The 18793-nt window shown below is 27.3% G+C and overlaps 2 protein-coding genes across 2 annotated transcripts; both read left to right on the forward strand.

Moving 5' to 3' along the window:
• Positions 1 to 5: 5 nt before the first annotated feature.
• Positions 6 to 6204, forward strand: LOC140671488 (uncharacterized). Its single transcript, XM_072902821.1, has 5 exons — positions 6 to 161; positions 796 to 874; positions 2515 to 2919; positions 3069 to 3234; positions 4540 to 6204. The coding sequence occupies exons 3-5, from the start codon at positions 2850 to 2852 to the stop codon at positions 4898 to 4900; spliced, it is 597 nt and encodes a 198-aa protein (XP_072758922.1). The 5' UTR covers positions 6 to 161; positions 796 to 874; positions 2515 to 2849; the 3' UTR covers positions 4901 to 6204.
• Positions 6205 to 8027: 1823 nt separating this feature from the next.
• On the forward strand, positions 8028 to 15451 carry LOC140671482 (uncharacterized). The gene is made up of 5 exons (XM_072902813.1): positions 8028 to 9335; positions 9980 to 10058; positions 11192 to 11370; positions 11524 to 11689; positions 13003 to 15451. Exons 1-5 carry the CDS (start codon positions 8237 to 8239, stop codon positions 13361 to 13363), a joined length of 1884 nt encoding a protein of 627 aa, XP_072758914.1. The 5' UTR covers positions 8028 to 8236; the 3' UTR covers positions 13364 to 15451.
• Positions 15452 to 18793: the final 3342 nt, after the last annotated feature.

Genomic DNA, 18793 nt, shown 5'->3' on the forward strand with positions numbered 1-18793 from the left:
ATTTTTGGTATATTATATGCTGCCAATTCACAGTATACATAGTTTCATGCTGCGTAGATACAGCAGTATTATATTTATCTATGACATTGTTAACATAGCTTCGAAATTTTTCTATCTAATTAAGGAGAAAAATCTGGCGTACATCATCTGTGTTGCACATGGTACAGTATAACCTAACCATGTAATTGTAATATGTAATAATGCAGCCAATGCAGTGTATACCCAATAAACGCTAGATATTCCTGAAATATTTACAAAATGTTCCTATAATCCAAAATGAACATTCGAAGATTATTCCAAAAAATTCCGGAATAATTAAAGAATGTACAGAGAATATTCAAATGAGCACAAAATGTTTTGACTTCCTATCATTTTCTATACTGTTTTATTCTATTTTTTATTTTATTTTTATGTTCCATACATATATTAAATTTTCCACTGAATGTTCCTTATTAAACACACAGATAATGTTCATAGAATATTCTGAATATTTCACAATTATTTGAATGTTCTATGAACATTTGTTTACTATTCCAGGTTGTACAGAACTTTTGGAATACGAATATTTCAGAAATATTTACGTTTACTGGGTATATTTGACTGATTTGTGTACATTTCTGTTATTCTTCATAAATTTTTATAAATTGATTTTTACAATTAGTTATAAATGGAAGTTTATTCTTTTACACATAGATATGCCAATTATTTATTTTATTTATTTATTTATTATTATATTTATTTTAAAGAATACACTCTATAAGTGTTGTTCATTTCAAATATTCTCCATGATTGCAGGTTTAATCAATTATTTTTGCTCTTTAGCAAGTGCTTTCTGGTTAAGTGCAATGAGTTTTGATATGTGGAACACATTTAGGTAAATATATCAAGTATGTTTTCTATATATGTATATATCCTGCATTATTTATTACATACATTAAATTTGATATAAGATTAAAATTTATATTATAGAATCAAACTCGACAGAATAAAATATTCATCTGTGATATTTATATATACCGAGTGTTTCATTTTAATTGCCCTAGGCAAATATCTCGAAAAATATAAAAAATTCAAAAAAATGTTTCAGAAAAAAGTTGTATGGTTTCTAGGGAGACATAAGATAGTGCCATTAGTTTGACCTTGAAGAGTCACATGAAAGTCACGTGAAGGTCATTTTAAATTTCTTAAATGGAACACCCTATATATTTTTCAATATTCTTATAGCTTATGAGAGCTTTCCAAAACACTATAATAATATGTTTTTTCATTAAACATTTTTCGAGTTATAAGGCTTCAAATTTGCAATATTTTGATATAAAATACAAGATATATCGTAAAATATTCATTTTTCGATTATCTTATCCTAATACTTTTACGCACAAAATAATCAGATCAATCAATTGGTGTAAAGAAAACACATAGTTATCTTTAAGAAAAAATCTGAATTTGCAACTAGCAGTTATACATTTTTACTTTAAAATAATTATGTATTTTAATTACGCCAATTCACGTGTCTCATTATTCTGTGAACTTTATGTTCAGTTTGACCTGCTCTATCTGCCCTAAAGAGATGGGGCGGTAATTACGGGATACTCTGTATATTTATGTTTGTATACATATTTATAAACAATAATATGCGTTTAGATAATATCAATTCTTAGGACTATTTATTTATAAAGTTAAAATAATATTTTCATATTTTGAATTTATACAGAAAGATATTTTATCATGTGTGTGAGGAATTTTTGTATGTGTATATGTGCTGATTAATATTATATAAACAATTATAATTTTTTATAAAACAATAATTTTAATGTATAAATGTGATGGTGGTAAATATTAAGATATACTTATTTCTTCCCAAATAATTGATTTTGACATATTTTTAAACAAAGAGAGGTCATGTACTCTGCTTCATCGGCTTTGAATTTTTTTCCTGAAAATTCGGAGAAGTGCATCGAATGGCTTGCATGGAAACTTTATTGAGCGACAACTACTCATAAAAAAATTATATTAAAATTGATGAAGCAAAATACATGACCTCTCCTTGTGAGTAACTTTTAAAAGATTCTAGATTCTTTATTAAAAAATTATTAACAAATAAAGTTTATCAAATACAACCGAGTTTTTTAACACCAAATGCATTCAATAAAAGCGAATTTTAATACATTTGTTTATATACGTGTAATAAATCAAACGCCCTGATGGAGAAAGAGCTGTGCCCTTTCCCCTATATTTCCATTCCGAAAAAAATTAACTTAATCCAACCCATTCTGAGAAAGTTAAATTTTTAATTTTTTTCATCTTTAAGAAATGGATTGAGTTTAGGGTCAGTTTTTTAAAAAATAAGAGTGTAGGAAGAGAAAATAAACCCCATAAGCCCTTAAGCCATACGTTTGCTTAAATGCATAATATAACTTACATGTATATATTTGATGTAAACTTTATCCTTTGACAAATTCAGATAACTGCGTTTAATAATTCTTTTTTTAATTGTTAATTTTTTTTAATAAGAAACGAGCAACAGCTAAAACATTTTATACATTACTCAAAGTAAGAGAACATGTCAAAGTCAAGGTCAGTATAAAGAGGTGACCTAATATGCATATTAATCTTTCATAGTTACATACATAGTTACATAAGACAAGTTTTTAAGCATCTTAACAGGAAACATATTTATTTTAATATACATTTGTATCATAATTTTTTACTTGCTGACTACATGTAAAGTGTGAATTGCTCTTTTCAGAGATTTGCGTTCGTTAACATAAAAAGTGGAGAGGAAAAAACTCTTATATTCTATCCTTGCTTGGGGAGGTCCCTCTATTCTCATTATTTTCTGTATCATTATGGAGACCGTACCTGGCGTGCCAAAAAGCATCCAACCGAGATTTAACCCTGATCAGTGTTGGTTTCATAGTAAGTGTATATTACTGTTAACATAATTCTATTATCGTTTACAATAATTACTCAGTTGAAAATTTATATTAAAAGTAACAGAATGTTTTGTGTGTGCATATACTTGCAATATATGATATAATTCAAAAAGCTTTATTTTCTTATTTCAGAAGGTACGCCGGATCAGTTGTATCATTACGGTCCTAGAATAATTTGTACTATTATCAGCATTTCCTTATCCATTCATACAGCATTAAAGATCATGCGTTATGAGAAGGACACAACTCGTCGTCTCCGAGATTCAGAGAGCCGATGTTATAATAAAAATAAGAAATGGTTTGTATATAAATTTCTATATTAATACATAGTCTCTATTTTGTTAATAATATATATGCAGCAGTATTCACTTATGAACGGTATAGCAAAATTAATCTTTTTTTTTTATCATCTTCGACATTTGTTGATGCAAGAAAGAGTTGAACATTTTTAAATTCTTTTACTTGCGGCAATTTGCTTTCACGTTTGTGAGATTTTTTTATAGAAACATATCACCGCTCTTCAATCGCGAGAACATATTTTCCAATACTATCTGTCGTTTTTGAAAATATATGATACACAATAAGAGTAAAATCAAGATAATTATTTATACCTATTAATATCTTTATTGTTAGCAAATTACTTTTTTTGAAATTTTTGAAGTGAATAATTCTTTTTAAAGGTTATTAATAATCGTGGATATTTATCATATTAGAATATACAGGGTGTCGGGTAAATCGTAAAAATCTCTCGTGTACAGATAGAGCGGCTCAAAAATATACTAGAGATTATAGGCGTAAGTTTCGCGTGTCATTTACTTTATGTATACGTACATACACATACACACGCGCGCGCGCGACATCATTTATAGTATGTATACATTTACACATATATATGCATAGATGTCCGGTAATTTGTAAAAAATCTCTCGTGTACAAATAGAGCGGATCAAACTGATCAAAAAAGTCCTTCACCATTTTACGATTTTTGCAATAATTATTGTAAATTTAATTAAAAAATATCGACTAATTTGCGCTAATATATTAACGCTCTGCAAAAAGGACAACCCACTGTTACATGGTTATTATGCGACTAGCAACCGCGTGACAGCGTGGCTTTTCTCGCCACGTGCTAATACTCACACGAATTAGTTAATATTTCTTAATGAATTTCTCAATAATTATTCCGAAAATTGCAAAATGATACAGAACTTTTTTGCTTAGTTTGATCCGCTCTTTTGTATACGAGAGATTTTTTACAAATTACCGGACACCTTGTATATACATATGTAAATGTGTATACATACTATACACAATGTCGCGCGGGCGTGTGTTTATGTGCGCGTGCGCGCACGTGTACGTACATATACATAAAATAAATGGTGCGCTCTAATGTTCTATATAATATATAATGTTAAGTGCGTAACAAATAAATTGCTCGATCTGTAATGTTTCAGTATATCTAAAAATGTAAAATACTTACAATTTTTTCAAATTATTTATCCATATGAATATCGTTAGAATGTTCGTAAGCGTAATATTAATAGGTACTCACCTATATCATAATTTTAAAATATATAAAAGAAATTTTTATATTTATTTACAGGGTCAATCTGTATCTAAAATTGTTTATAATGCTGTTTGTCATAACAGCCATAGAGCGGATTCTAGTGACAACGTGGAAATTTTGGCTGTTTAGAAATTATACTTCAGGAATGATTTACATCGTCTTAACTATAGGTGCAATACAAACCATTAAAGATATCGGTATTTTCATTATATTTGTGTGTAAGAAAGCAATTATAGAATCGCTTTTAAAGCATTTCCGTCAGAATTGCCGATATGGTCTCACAATTTTTGCACGCAGCAGTTCTTACAATCTTGAAGCTGTACATCACGGTGTCAAACACAATAATTCTACGGAAAAATATCAACAAAGCGAAACGACGGAGAAAGAATTTATCTAACGAAATCAATTTTATATAAAATATCCCAAACCTATCGTATTACCTGATAATAACAGATTTGTGAAGTTGTTTAGAAAAAAAATCTTAATATTTAAATATATAGCAAAAACGATCAACACAAAACTTTCATACTACAGTCTCAACAAATTAAATATAACAGTCTTTGAATGACGTTTAAAGCAGCACAATTGGATTATTAAAATCATGAAAATTATTATTGAAATTATTAAAACTACGTTATACATTTTCAACATGTAATTAAATTTTAACATGTATTTTATAAAATGTAATTTTGATAGATTGCGATCGAATTTGGACAATTTGATTCGTCATCTTTAAACACCTCTCATACAAAAACTACTGTAGAATCTGTTATTATTATAGATGATGCGGTATGTTTGGGACACCTTTGTATATTTGCCCTTGTTAAGTTTATCCAATTTTTTCCGAAGCATTCTGTTAGCATATATAATTTAATGTAACATTGCGTGAACATATGTATATCTTACGCATTTTGCGCCTGTTTTTTTATTTAATCTTAGTCTGAAAACAAACAAAATTTTATCTTAATTAAAACGCGATATTGCCTGCTCTGCCCCATAAACATTTTTACTAGAAACAACATAATTTTTTTAACTTTAATGATACTATACGTTTAATGTTAGTGGCTTTGACATTGGTCAAAGTCGAAATTTTAATATTATTTAGAATAAAACTCTACAAAATATCTCTGCAAACATTGTACAAATTCAAAATAAGCAAATTTATGACGAGAAACGTTTCGACATATATACGCAACTATAGTCGATCAGTCGAGTTTTCATTGTGTGTCTGCGCGTCATCGAGATGTCACAAAAACTCAGCTGATTGATTTACTCTCGATTCTAACATAAATCTTTCGATGACATTTATAGTTTGAAATTTTTTTACTAAAAAGTTCTTCGAGAAACATTGGCGTCGTTAACAAAAATTAATTGTCGCTTGCCTGTGGAATGTCTATACTACCAGAATATGTAATTGTCTTGTTGCGTATGCAAATTGCTACTTTGTTTTACATCATCTATAATTTATTAGTATTTATACATTAAGATATATTACATGGGATTATTTATTTCACTTCTGACTGTTCGTTTATAATTTTAGTTTTTTACACTAATGAGAGTCAGATAAGGACAGAAGTGTTTGATATTTGCGTTTATCTGTAATTTTCGTACAAACTTTTATTGTCTTTAGATAATGATTAAATTTCTTGCGCATAAAATTTTTTAATCTTAATCATACTTACGTTGGTTCTTGAGCTCCTTTTCAGCTAATTTCAGCTTATTTTCGGAACCGTATTTTTATATTAATCTTGACATATTATCAAAAAATCATTATCCTGAGTAATCATTAATACCTTTTATCTATCGATTATTGTTTAATATAAATAAAGTATAAAGTTATAAACAAAAAGTGTTTCACAAATTATACTTAAATCGACTTCCATATATACTTATTGTTAGTGAAACTCCTACTTACATAAGATTTTAATTTATGTATATGTAGCAAATGTTTTGGCAGGGATGAAAGATAACATTATCGGACACATACACATTGCACACATGACGTTATTGCACACGTTCACATTTAACACATACACCAAATTATAATACGTATCTCGTTTTACATCCACAAATATCAAACACTTCTGTCCTTATCTGACTCTCATTAATGTAAAAAACTAAAATTATAAACGAGCAGTACCAAACGATATGATTATAGACTTTGCTTCTCCTAGAAAGTCGTAAACTTATATGAAACCTATGTAAACGTATAATTAGAAACCTCGTTATGTGTTCGAAACACGCAACAATATTAGATAAACTTTGCATCGTATAGAAAGTCGCAAATTTATAGATTTTTATACGTGGAATGTGTATGTATGCAATGTGTACGTGTGCAATCGAAATTGTCCGTAAATCGAAGCTGTCAAAATGTTGTGCGCAAACAATGTGGTTTGCAGTTGAAAATGTAGGTATTTATCGGAGCCATCTCGAAATTACACACACACACGCGCGCGCACGCACGTAAGCACGCACGTACACGCACACATACACATACACATACAATACGATAAAATATTTTTTCGTACAAATACAAAATATTATGACAGCATATTTTACTTTTATAAATATATTGTAGATATAATTTACGCATACGATTTATATTTCAAACATGCTTTATTATGACGCGTTTCATTATATAATATAAATTATAGTCTTATATAAAACTTAATTTATATTAAAAATATAATATGAAAGACATACTTCATAAATTTATCTACAATCAAAAAATTTATTTTAAAAAACAATTAAAATCTAATATAGATATAACAAATTTTTAATATTAATCTTATTTAATACATACATACTAATATATACATATATATATATATATATATAATTTTTATATAAAATTAACTAAAAACTTCTAATTTTTACTTAACACTTTTGCTTTTGTTATCTTTATATTTTGCAATTTTATTTGTATTTTTATAAGTAAATTAAAATTATAACTTCAGAATATTTGAAACTATAGCCTTGATATTTAAATCTATCCTTGAAATATTTTCTAAGAATAATTTTAAATGTAGATCCCTTTATGTAAATAATTGAAACCGGTTTTTGCATAATACTTCATTGTCGATTTCTATCTTAACAGGCTAACTATCAGTATCAAATAAAGGAAGAAGTAAATTTTGTTTATGTATATTTGTATGTGATTTTGATTGTTTTTAATAATAAATAAATTGTAGACCTATTCTATATAAATATTAAAAATAAATTTTTTGATCGTATCATTGTTCATTTAATAAAAATCGAAAAATCTTTATTATTTAAAAAATTTGTCTTGCTTTTTACAGATTTTACATAATATTTTCAAAAATGTAATAAATCTTAATTGAAACATTAACTTTCCAAACATCTTTTACGATCTTTTGGCTAAATTGTTTCGCCTAATATTTGTAGAAATTTACTAATAAAATTGTTTAAGCATCCTATTTATGACTTCTTAGTAGGTAGTTTGCTTCTTTATTATCATTGACATTTCGCCGACCACGGCAGTCTCTTCTTGTTCATCGCGCGAATATGTGTGTTCTTTGCCACTTCTACTGATCGTACATTTGCAAGCATTGATTTCTTCTTTTTTTCAGAAAAGAGCATGGTTGTCGCAATAAAATCATCTCAGACAAACAACATGCATATTCTCATTTCCGCAATTCAGTATTGCACCCGTTAGACATTATATTAAAAAATTTCTGTCTAAATACCAAATTAATTTCGCAAATTATTGACAATGTACGATAAAAGTTTTGGACTTTGGTGTTGTGCGCTTTTGTTCTTTGCTTCATCTACAATATCTCTGCAGAATTTTACAATTGACAGCGAACAGCTAAACATTTCGATGGTGAAAAATGAGCTTTTGCTTTACGCAAATTCTACTGAAAAAAAAGACAACGAGACGGTCTTCAATCAATACGATTTTCACAAAGATTTCATCATGGATTTCAAAAATGTTCAGGATGTGTTCCGTATTAATTCCAGAAGTAACGGTCGCAAAGATGGTGATTGGATTCAGAATGAATTTGTCGTGCATTATGTGAAATATCATAAGAAACATAATCAAATGAGAAGGGAGCTACGAGAGAACTTTACAAAGGTCGACAACAATAGTCATTCGAATAATGAAAATGACAATGAGACTGACATCGTTCCATACGAGACATGTGATAATATTGCTCGCATTCGCCTTTGTTGTTTTTACGGTTATCGCTATGAAATCTTCCACAATTGCACATTAACTGGAGAATCTGAATATAATTTCACAGATGTATATAACTTCTGGAGCGAATCGATGCAGACTGAATGTAAGAAAGATGATGAAATTACTTTTCAAATGATTATTAAAGATGCGTGCCCAGACAATAGTGAAACCGGAATTACATATATTAGTCTTGTAGAGAATTATGAGTACAATATAAACAAATTCATTTTCTTCCCGAATGGCACTTTATATCTTTCTTACTTTAACGAATTCGTCGAATTAGCATCTTATTGTCTGGCATTTTTTAAGAATCCTGATCGGGTTTATGCGATTGTCTGTTCGAAAACTATATCAGAAACCACTCAAGATGAAGTGGATTATTTGGAGAAAGTCATCAAACCGTTATTGCATGTAGCAGATGTTGTGTATTGGATTATGAATATAGTGTCCATGCTATGTATGCTGGCACTATATTTGGTATATTATATGCTGCCATTTCACAGTATACATAGTTTCATGCTGCGTAGATACAGCAGTATTATATTTATCTATGACATTGTTAACATAGCTTCGAAATTTTTCTATCTAATTAAGGAAAAAAATCTGGCGTACATCATCTGTGTCGCACATGGTACAGTATAACCTAATCATGTAATTGTAATATGTAATAATGCAGCCAATGCAGTGTATACCCAATAAACGCTAGATATTCCTGAAATATTCACAAAATGTTCCTAAAATCCAAAATGAGCATCCGAAGAGTATTCCAAAAAATTCCGGAATATTTAAAGAATGTACAAAGAATATTCAAATGAGCACAAAATGTTTTAATTTTTTATCAGTTTTTATACTGTTTTATTTTATTTTTTATTTCATTTTTATGTTCCATACATATATTAAATTTTACACTGAATGTTCCTTATTAAACATACAGAAAATGTTCATAGATTATTCTGAATATTTTCTAATTATTTGAACGATCTATGAATATTTCTTTACTATTCCAAGTTATACAGAACTCACAAATGGAATACGAATAGAATATTTCAAGAATATTTAGCGTTTACTGGGTACATTTGAATAATTTGTGTACATTTCTGTTATTCTTCATAAATTTTTATAAATTGATTCTTACTATTAGTAATAAATAAAAGTTTTATTCTTTTACACATAGATATGCCAATTATTTATTTTATTTATTTATTTATTAATATAATTCATTAAAGAATACACTCTATAAGTGTTGTTCATTTTAAATATTCTCCATGATTACAGGTTTAATCAACTATTTTTGCTCTTTAACAAGTGCCTTCTGGTTAAGTGCAATGAGTTTCGATATGTGGAAGACATTTAGGTAAATATATCAAGTATGTTTTCTATATATATATGTCCTGCATTATTTAATACATACATTAAATTTGATATAAGATTAAAATTTATATTATAGAATCAAACTCGACAGAATGAAATATTCATCTGTCATATATATATATATATATATATATATATATATATATATATATATATATATGTGTTTGTATACATATTTATAAACAATAATATGCGTTTAAATTATATTTATTCTTAAGACTTTTTATTTATAAAGTTAAATTAATATTCTAATATTTTGAATTTATACAGAAAGATATTTTATCATGTGTGTGAGGAATTTTTGTATATGTGCTGATTGATATTATATAAACAACTATATAATTTTTTATAAAACAATTTTTTTAGTGTATAAATGTAACGAGAGTAAATATTATGGGCGACAACTACTCATAAAAAAATTATATCAAAATCGATGAAGCAAATTTTAGATTCTTCATTAAAAAATTATTAACAAATAAAGTTTACCAAATACAATATGATTTTTTGACACCAAATGCATTCAATAAAAGCGAATTTTATTACATTTGTTTATATACGTGTAATAAATCAAACGCCCTGATGGAGGAAGAGTTGTGTCTTTTCCCCTATATTTCCATTCCGAAAAAATTAACTTAATCCAACCCATTCTGAGAAAGTTAAATTTTTAATTTTCTTCATCTTTAAAAAATGGATTGGGTCAGTTTTTTAAGAGATAAGAGTGCAGGAAGAGAAAAGAAACCCCATAAACCCCTAAGCCATACGTTTGCTTAAATGCATAATATAACTTACATGTATATATTTGATGTAAACTTTATCCTTTGACAAATTCAGATAATTGCATTTAATAATTCTCTTTTTAATTGTTAATTTTTTTTAATAAGAAACGAGCAACAGCTAAAACATTTTATATGTTACTCAAAGTAAGAGAACATGTCAAAGTCAAGGTCAGTATAGAGAGGTGACCTAATATGCATATTAATCTTTCATAGCTACATACATAGTTACATAAGACTGGTTTTTAAGCATCTTAACAGAAAACATATTTATTTTAATATACATTTGTATCATAAGTTTTTACTTGCTGACTACATATAAAGTGTGAATTGCTCTTTTCAGAGATTTTCGTTCGTTAACAAAAAAAGTGGACTCACAAGACAAGAAGAAACTCTTATATTCTATCTTTGCTTGGGGAGGTCCCTCTATTCTCATTATTTTCTGTATCATTATGGAGACCGTTCCTGGCGTGCCAAAAAGCATCCAACCGAGATTTAACCCTGATCAGTGTTGGTTTCGTTGTAAGTGTATATTACTGTTAACATAATTCTATTGTCGTTTAATTACAATGATTACTCATTTGAAAATTTATATTAAAAGTAACAGAATGTTTTGTGAGTGCATATACTTGCAATATATGATATAATTTAAAAAGTTTTATTTTCCTATTTCAGATGGTACGCCGGATCAGTTGTATCATTACGGTCCTAGAATAATTTGTACTATTATTAGCGTTTCTTTATCCATTCATACAGCATTAAGGATCATGCGTTATGAGAAGGACACAACTCGTCGTCTCCAAGATTCAGAGAGCCGATGTTATAATGAAAATAAGAAATGGTTTGTATATAAATATCTATATTAACACATAGCCTCTATTTTGTTAATAATATATATGCAGCAGTATTCACTTATGAATGATATTGCAAAATTAATCGTTTTTTTTTATCATTTTCGACATTTGATACAAGAGAGAGTTGAACATATTTAAAATGCTTCTACTTGCGGCAATCTGCTTTCATGTTTGTGAGATTTTTTATAGAAACATATCACCGCTATTCAATCGCGAGAACATATTTTCCAATACTATCTGTCGTTTTTGAAAATATATGATAAACAATAAGAGTAAAATCAAGATAATTATTTATATCTATTAATCTGTTTTTTGTTAGCAAATTACTTTTTTTGAAATTTTTAAAATGAGTAATTTTTTTTAAAGATTATTAATATCGTGGATATTTATCATATTAGAATATACAGGGTGTCGGGTAAATCGTAAAAAATCTCTCGTGTACAGATAGAGCGGATGAAAAATATACTAGACGTTAGGTGAAAAATATTACTAGGCGTAAGTTTCGCGTGTCATTTACTTTATGTATACGTACATACACATACACACGCGCGCGCGCGACATCATTTATAGTATGTATTTACACATGTAGATGCAGGGTGTCCGGTAATTTGCAAAATATCTCTCGCGTACAAATAGAGCGGAAAAAACTAATCAAAAAAGTTCTTCATCATTTTGCGATTTTTGCAATAATTATTGAAAATTTAATTAAAAAATATCGACCAATTTGCGCTAATATATTAGCACTCTGCAAAAAAAGACAGCCCACTGTTACATGGTTATTATGCACGACTAGCAACCGCGTGACATCGGGTGGCTTTTCTCGCCACGTGCTAATACTCACACGAATTAGTCAATATTTTATAATGAATTTCTCAATAATTATTTCAAAATTCACAAGACAATACAGAATTTTTTTGCAGTTTCATCCGCTCTTTTGTACACGAGAGATTTTTTACATATTACCGGACACCCTGTATATACATATGTAAATGTGTACATATACTATACAATGTCGTACGCGCGCGCGCGCGCGTGTGTGTGTGTGTGCGTGTACATACATATACATAAAATAATGGCGCGCTTGTAGCGTTTCTAATGTTCTATTTTTTCTATATAATATACAATGTTAATTGCGTAACAAATAAATTGCTCGATCTGTAATGTTTCAGTATATCTAGAAATGTAAAATAATTACAATTTTCCATATGAATATCATTAGAATGTTCGTAAGCATGATATTAATACTTACCTATATCATAATTTTAAAATATATAAAAGAAATTCTTATATTTATTTGCAGGGCCAATCTGTATTTAAAATTGTTTATAATGCTGTTTGTCATAATAACCATAGAGTGGATTCTATTGACATCGTGGGAATTTTGGCTGTTTAGATATTATACTTCAGGAATGATTTACATCGTCTTAACTATAGGTGTATTAGAAACCATTAAAGATATCGGTATTTTCATTATATTTGTGTGTAAGAAAGCAATTATAGAATCGCTTTTAAAGCATTTCCGTCAGAATTGCCGATATGGTCTCACAATTTTTGCACGCAGCAATTTTTACAATCTTGAAGCTGTACATCACGGTGTCAAACACAATAATTCTACGGAAAAATATCAACAAAACGAAACGACGGAGAAAGAATTTATCTAACGAAATCAATTTTATATAAAATATCCCAAACCTATCGTATTACCTGATAATAACAGATTTGTGAAGTTGTTTAGAAAAAAAATCTTAATATTTAAATATATAGCAAAAACGATCAACACAAAACTTTCATACTACAGTCTCAACAAATTAAATATATCAGTCTTTGAATGACGTTTAAAGCAGCACAATTGGGTTGTTAAAATCATGAAAATTATTATTGAAATTATTAAAACTACGTTATACATTTTCAACATGTAATTAAATTTTAACATGTATTTTATAAAATTTAATTTTGATAGATTGCGATCGAATTTGGACAATTTGATTCGTCATCTTTAAACACCTCTCATACAAAAACTACTGTAGAATCTGTTATTATTATAGATGATGCGGTATGTTTGGGACACCTTTGTATATTTGCCCTTGTTAAGTTTATCCAATTTTTTCCGAAGCATTCTGTTAGCATATATAATTTAATGTAACATTGCGTGAACATATGTATATCTTACGCATTTTGCGCCTGTTTTTTTATTTAATCTTAGTCTGAAAACAAACAAAATTTTATCTTAATTAAAACGCGATATTGCCTGCTCTGCCCCATAAACATTTTTACTAGAAACAACATAATTTTTTTAACTTTAATGATACTATACGTTTAATGTTAGTGGCTTTGACATTGGTCAAAGTCGAAATTTTAATATTATTTAGAATAAAACTCTACAAAATATCTCTGCAAACATTGTACAAATTCAAAATAAGCAAATTTATGACGAGAAACGTTTCGACATATATACGCAACTATAGTCGATCAGTCGAGTTTTCATTGTGTGTCTGCGCGTCATCGAGATGTCACAAAAACTCAGCTGATTGATTTACTCTCGATTCTAACATAAATCTTTCGATGACATTTATAGTTTGAAATTTTTTTACTAAAAAGTTCTTCGAGAAACATTGGCGTCGTTAACAAAAATTAATTGTCGCTTGCCTGTGGAATGTCTATACTACCAGAATATGTAATTGTCTTGTTGCGTATGCAAATTGCTACTTTGTTTTACATCATCTATAATTTATTAGTATTTATACATTAAGATATATTACATGGGATTATTTATTTCACTTCTGACTGTTCGTTTATAATTTTAGTTTTTTACACTAATGAGAGTCAGACAAGGACAAAAACGTTTGATATTTGCGTTTATCTGTAATTTTTGTACAAACTTTTATTGTTTTTAGATAATGATTAAATTTCTTGCGCATTAAATTTTTAAATCCTAATCATACTTACGTTGGTTCTTGATCTCTTTTTTAGTTAATTATTTTTGGAATCGTATTTTTATATTAATGTTGACAAATTATACGTAAATCGACTTCCGTGTATATTTATTGTTAGTGAAACTCCTACTTACATAAGATTTTAATTTATGTACATGTAGCAAATGTTTTGGCAGGGATAAAAGATAACATTATCGGACATCTACACATTGCACACATGACGTTTTTGCACACGTACACATTGAACACATACACCAAATTGTAATATATATTTCGTTTCACATCCAAACACCAGGCGATATGATTATAGACTTTGCTTCTCGTAGAAAGTCATAAAGCTATATGAAACCTATGTAAACATATAATTATAAACCTTGTTATGTGTTCGAAACACGCAACAATATTAGTTAAACTTTGTATTGCGTAGAAAGTCGCAAACTTATAGATTTTTATATGTGGAATGTGTAAGTATGCAATGTGCATGTGTGCAATCAAAGCTGTCAAATTGTTCTGCACAAGCGAAGCAGTTTACAGTTAAAAATGTAGGTATTTATTGAAGCTCTCTTGTAAATACACACACACACACGCATGTATAAACGCAGGAACACACACACACACACACAACACGATAAAATATTTTTTCGTACAAATGCAAGATATTATATAATACCATATATTTTATTTTTACAAATATATTCTAGATATAATTTGTATGCATGCGTTTGTATATTAAACATATATTTTAATGTGACGCGATTGATTATATAATATAAATTATACTTCTATATAACTTAATTTATATTAAAAATATGATATAAAAGACATACTTCATAAATTTACCTACGATCAAAAGATTTATTTTAAAAAACAATTAAAATCGAATACAATAAATGTAACAAATTATTATGTTAATTATATTTTGTACATGTATATATATATATATATAGAGGAGCAAAAGTGTTAAGTAAGAGATTTGAAGTTTCTAGTAAATTTTATATAAAAACATTATTTATATACATATATATATATATGTGTGTATATATATGTATATAAATAATGTTTTTATATAAAATTTACTAAAAACTTTACATCTCTTACTTAACACTTTTGTGTTAAAAACATTATTTATATATATATATATATATATATATATATATATATATATATGTATATAAATAATGTTTTATATAAAATTTACTAAAAACTTCAAATCTCTTACTTAACACTTTTGCTCTTCTCATCATTATAGTTTGCAATTTTATTTGTATTTTTATGAGTAAATTAAACTTATAAGTTCAGAATATTTGAATCTATATTCTTGGCATTCAAATCTATCCGTGAAATATTTTCTAAGAATAATTTTTAATGTAGTTCTCTTTATGTAATAATTAAAAACCGGTTTTTTGCATAATACTTCATTGTCCACTTCTATCTTGACAGGCTAACTACCGGTATAAAATAAAGGAAGAAATAAATTTTGTTTATATTTGTATGTGATTTTAATTGTTTTTAATAATAAATAAATTTTAGACCTATTCTAGATAAATTATAAAAATAAATTTTTTTATCGTGTTATTGTATCTTTAATAAAAATCGAAAAATCTTTATTATTTAATAAAGTTGTCTTGCTTCTTACAGATTTTACATAATATTTTAAAAAATGTAATAAATATGTGGTGGACATTTAGGTATAAATAACCAAGTTTCTCATACATTATTTATAATGTAAATTAAATTTCATAAAATTAAAATGTACATATATAATACAATCAAACGCGACAGAATAAACTTCATTTGTGACATATAAATATATTCGTTGAGATTAAATCTACGACTTGTTTATAAAAGTAAAACATTCTGTTATGATATCTTGCGTTTCAGGTCTCTTCATGTTGGTTTCATTGTAAATGTATATTAATGTTAACATCATTCTTTGACAATATATTTAATTATGATATATTTAATTATTTAATTATGATTATCCAAAAATTTATTTTTTAAGTAAAAGTATGTTTTGCAAAATGAGATATAATTTGAGAAGCTTTACTTTTTATTTAGCTCATCGTCTTAAAGATGCAGAGAGTCGATGTTATATTTCCTCACAATCAGTAGTATCTGTTATTTTCGAAAATATATGATAAACCTAAGAAAATAAATTTAAGATTAATATTTATATCTATCACTCCTCTTAGCATGAAAATTACTTTCATTAATATTTTTTCGTAAAAAAATACAACTTTTCTTTTTTTTGTGTCTCTCTCTTTTTTTTCAAGTTCAAAGCTTACTTTATTATCTCATTTTTAATTAACTAAATTAAAATTATTTATTGAATTGTTTTTATGGATATTTAAAAATGTAAAGTAATTACAATTTTTTGAATTATTTATTTTTATAAAGCATTAGAATATTCATAAGCAGGATTTTAATAATTACTTATCATAATTTTAAAATATATAAAAGAAATTTTTACATTTATTTGCAGGGCCAATCTGTATTTAAAATTGTTTATAATGTTATTTATTATAATAGCCAAAAGTATAATAGCAAAAAGTGTATTATGATGACAGCGTTGGAATTTTGGGTGGTTAAAGATTTCACTAATCTAACAATAACTTTCATTGAGTTTAGTATTTTAGAAAGTTGTTTAGAAACATAAATCTTAATATTTAAAGCGACTGTAGTAGCCTTTTGAATAACGTCGAGAGCTAACCAATTGAATTGTTAAAATTATTAAAATTATTAAAACTACGTTATAAATTTTCAACATAGCATGTAGTTTATAAAATGTAATTATGATAGATTGCGCGAATTTTCAACAATTCAATTAGTAATTTTCAAACACTTTTTACTCAAAAATGACTGTAGAATATGCTATTAATAGGTGATACAATAGAAAGGAACACCCTGTATATTTGCCTTTGTTAAGTTTATCCCATTTTTTTCGAGACATTCAATTAATATATCTAATTTGATATATATAACATTATGTAAATATATATATATTTTATGTATGTTGCGTCTGTCGTTTTTCTTAATTTTAATCTAAAAACTTTTATCTATTACTTTTAAGTAAAGTATTTAATGTACATGTTGACAAATTATCAGATGTGGAAATTAAATCAGATTAATCAAGGATAATTTAATATCAATATTTGCAATTCCAAATATTTTCAAATCAAAAAATCGTAAAATAAAAGATTGTAAAGTTAGCGAACATATTTCAACTTTTTACGCGAGGCGAGATCAAAATTATTAACATATTTATAATACATCACAATATGAGTGTTTTCCAGATGGAAAATTGCAAGAAAGTTTATAGTACTGTGTATTGTTAATTTTGTTATAATTTAATAAAATTTTATTAATAATTCAAAATTTTATTTTATTAATATATTAATTCTTCTTTAGATATTGAATACAGCAATATAGAAGTTATAAAATTTCTATTTTGGAAAAAGGAAATTAAATAGAAATCTTCGACAAAAATATCTTTAATAAAAGGAATGTATATGTTTTAGTTTGAAAAAATGCAGCATGTCAAATGACCATTATTGCACACAAGAAAAAAATGAAAATACAAACGATTGGACGCATGACATTATTGAACACATACACATTGCACACAAGATATTATTCCGAGCATGTATGTACACATACATTGCATACATATGCATTGCACGAATGACTTTTATTACACACATATATCTAATTACGAGATGTACGTTTATAAATCACTAGGCGATATGGGACAGACCTAACATGACGCGAAAAGGCTGACATTATGTAAAACCTATGTAAACGTATAATTATAAACCTTGTTATGAGTATGGTATGATATGAGAATCTTACTTCACGTGGAAAATCATAAACTTATAAACTTTTATGCGTGCAATGTGCATGTATGCAATGTGCATGTGTGCAGTAATGTCATGTATGCAACTGAAGCTGTTAGCAAAATCTTGTGCTTAAACCAATTGGCAATCGGGAATATAGACAATCGGATCTCTCTCGCACGTATACAAACGCGCGCACACACACACACACACACACCCACGCAAACGCACGCACGCACGCACACACATATGTATATATATATATAGGTATATAATATTTTTATATAAAATCAACTAAAAACTTCAAATTTTTTACTTGATGCTA

The sequence above is a fragment of the Anoplolepis gracilipes genome, chromosome 11 (assembly GCF_047496725.1).
Source record: "Anoplolepis gracilipes chromosome 11, ASM4749672v1, whole genome shotgun sequence".
In the NCBI taxonomy this organism is placed as follows: domain Eukaryota; kingdom Metazoa; phylum Arthropoda; class Insecta; order Hymenoptera; family Formicidae; genus Anoplolepis; species Anoplolepis gracilipes.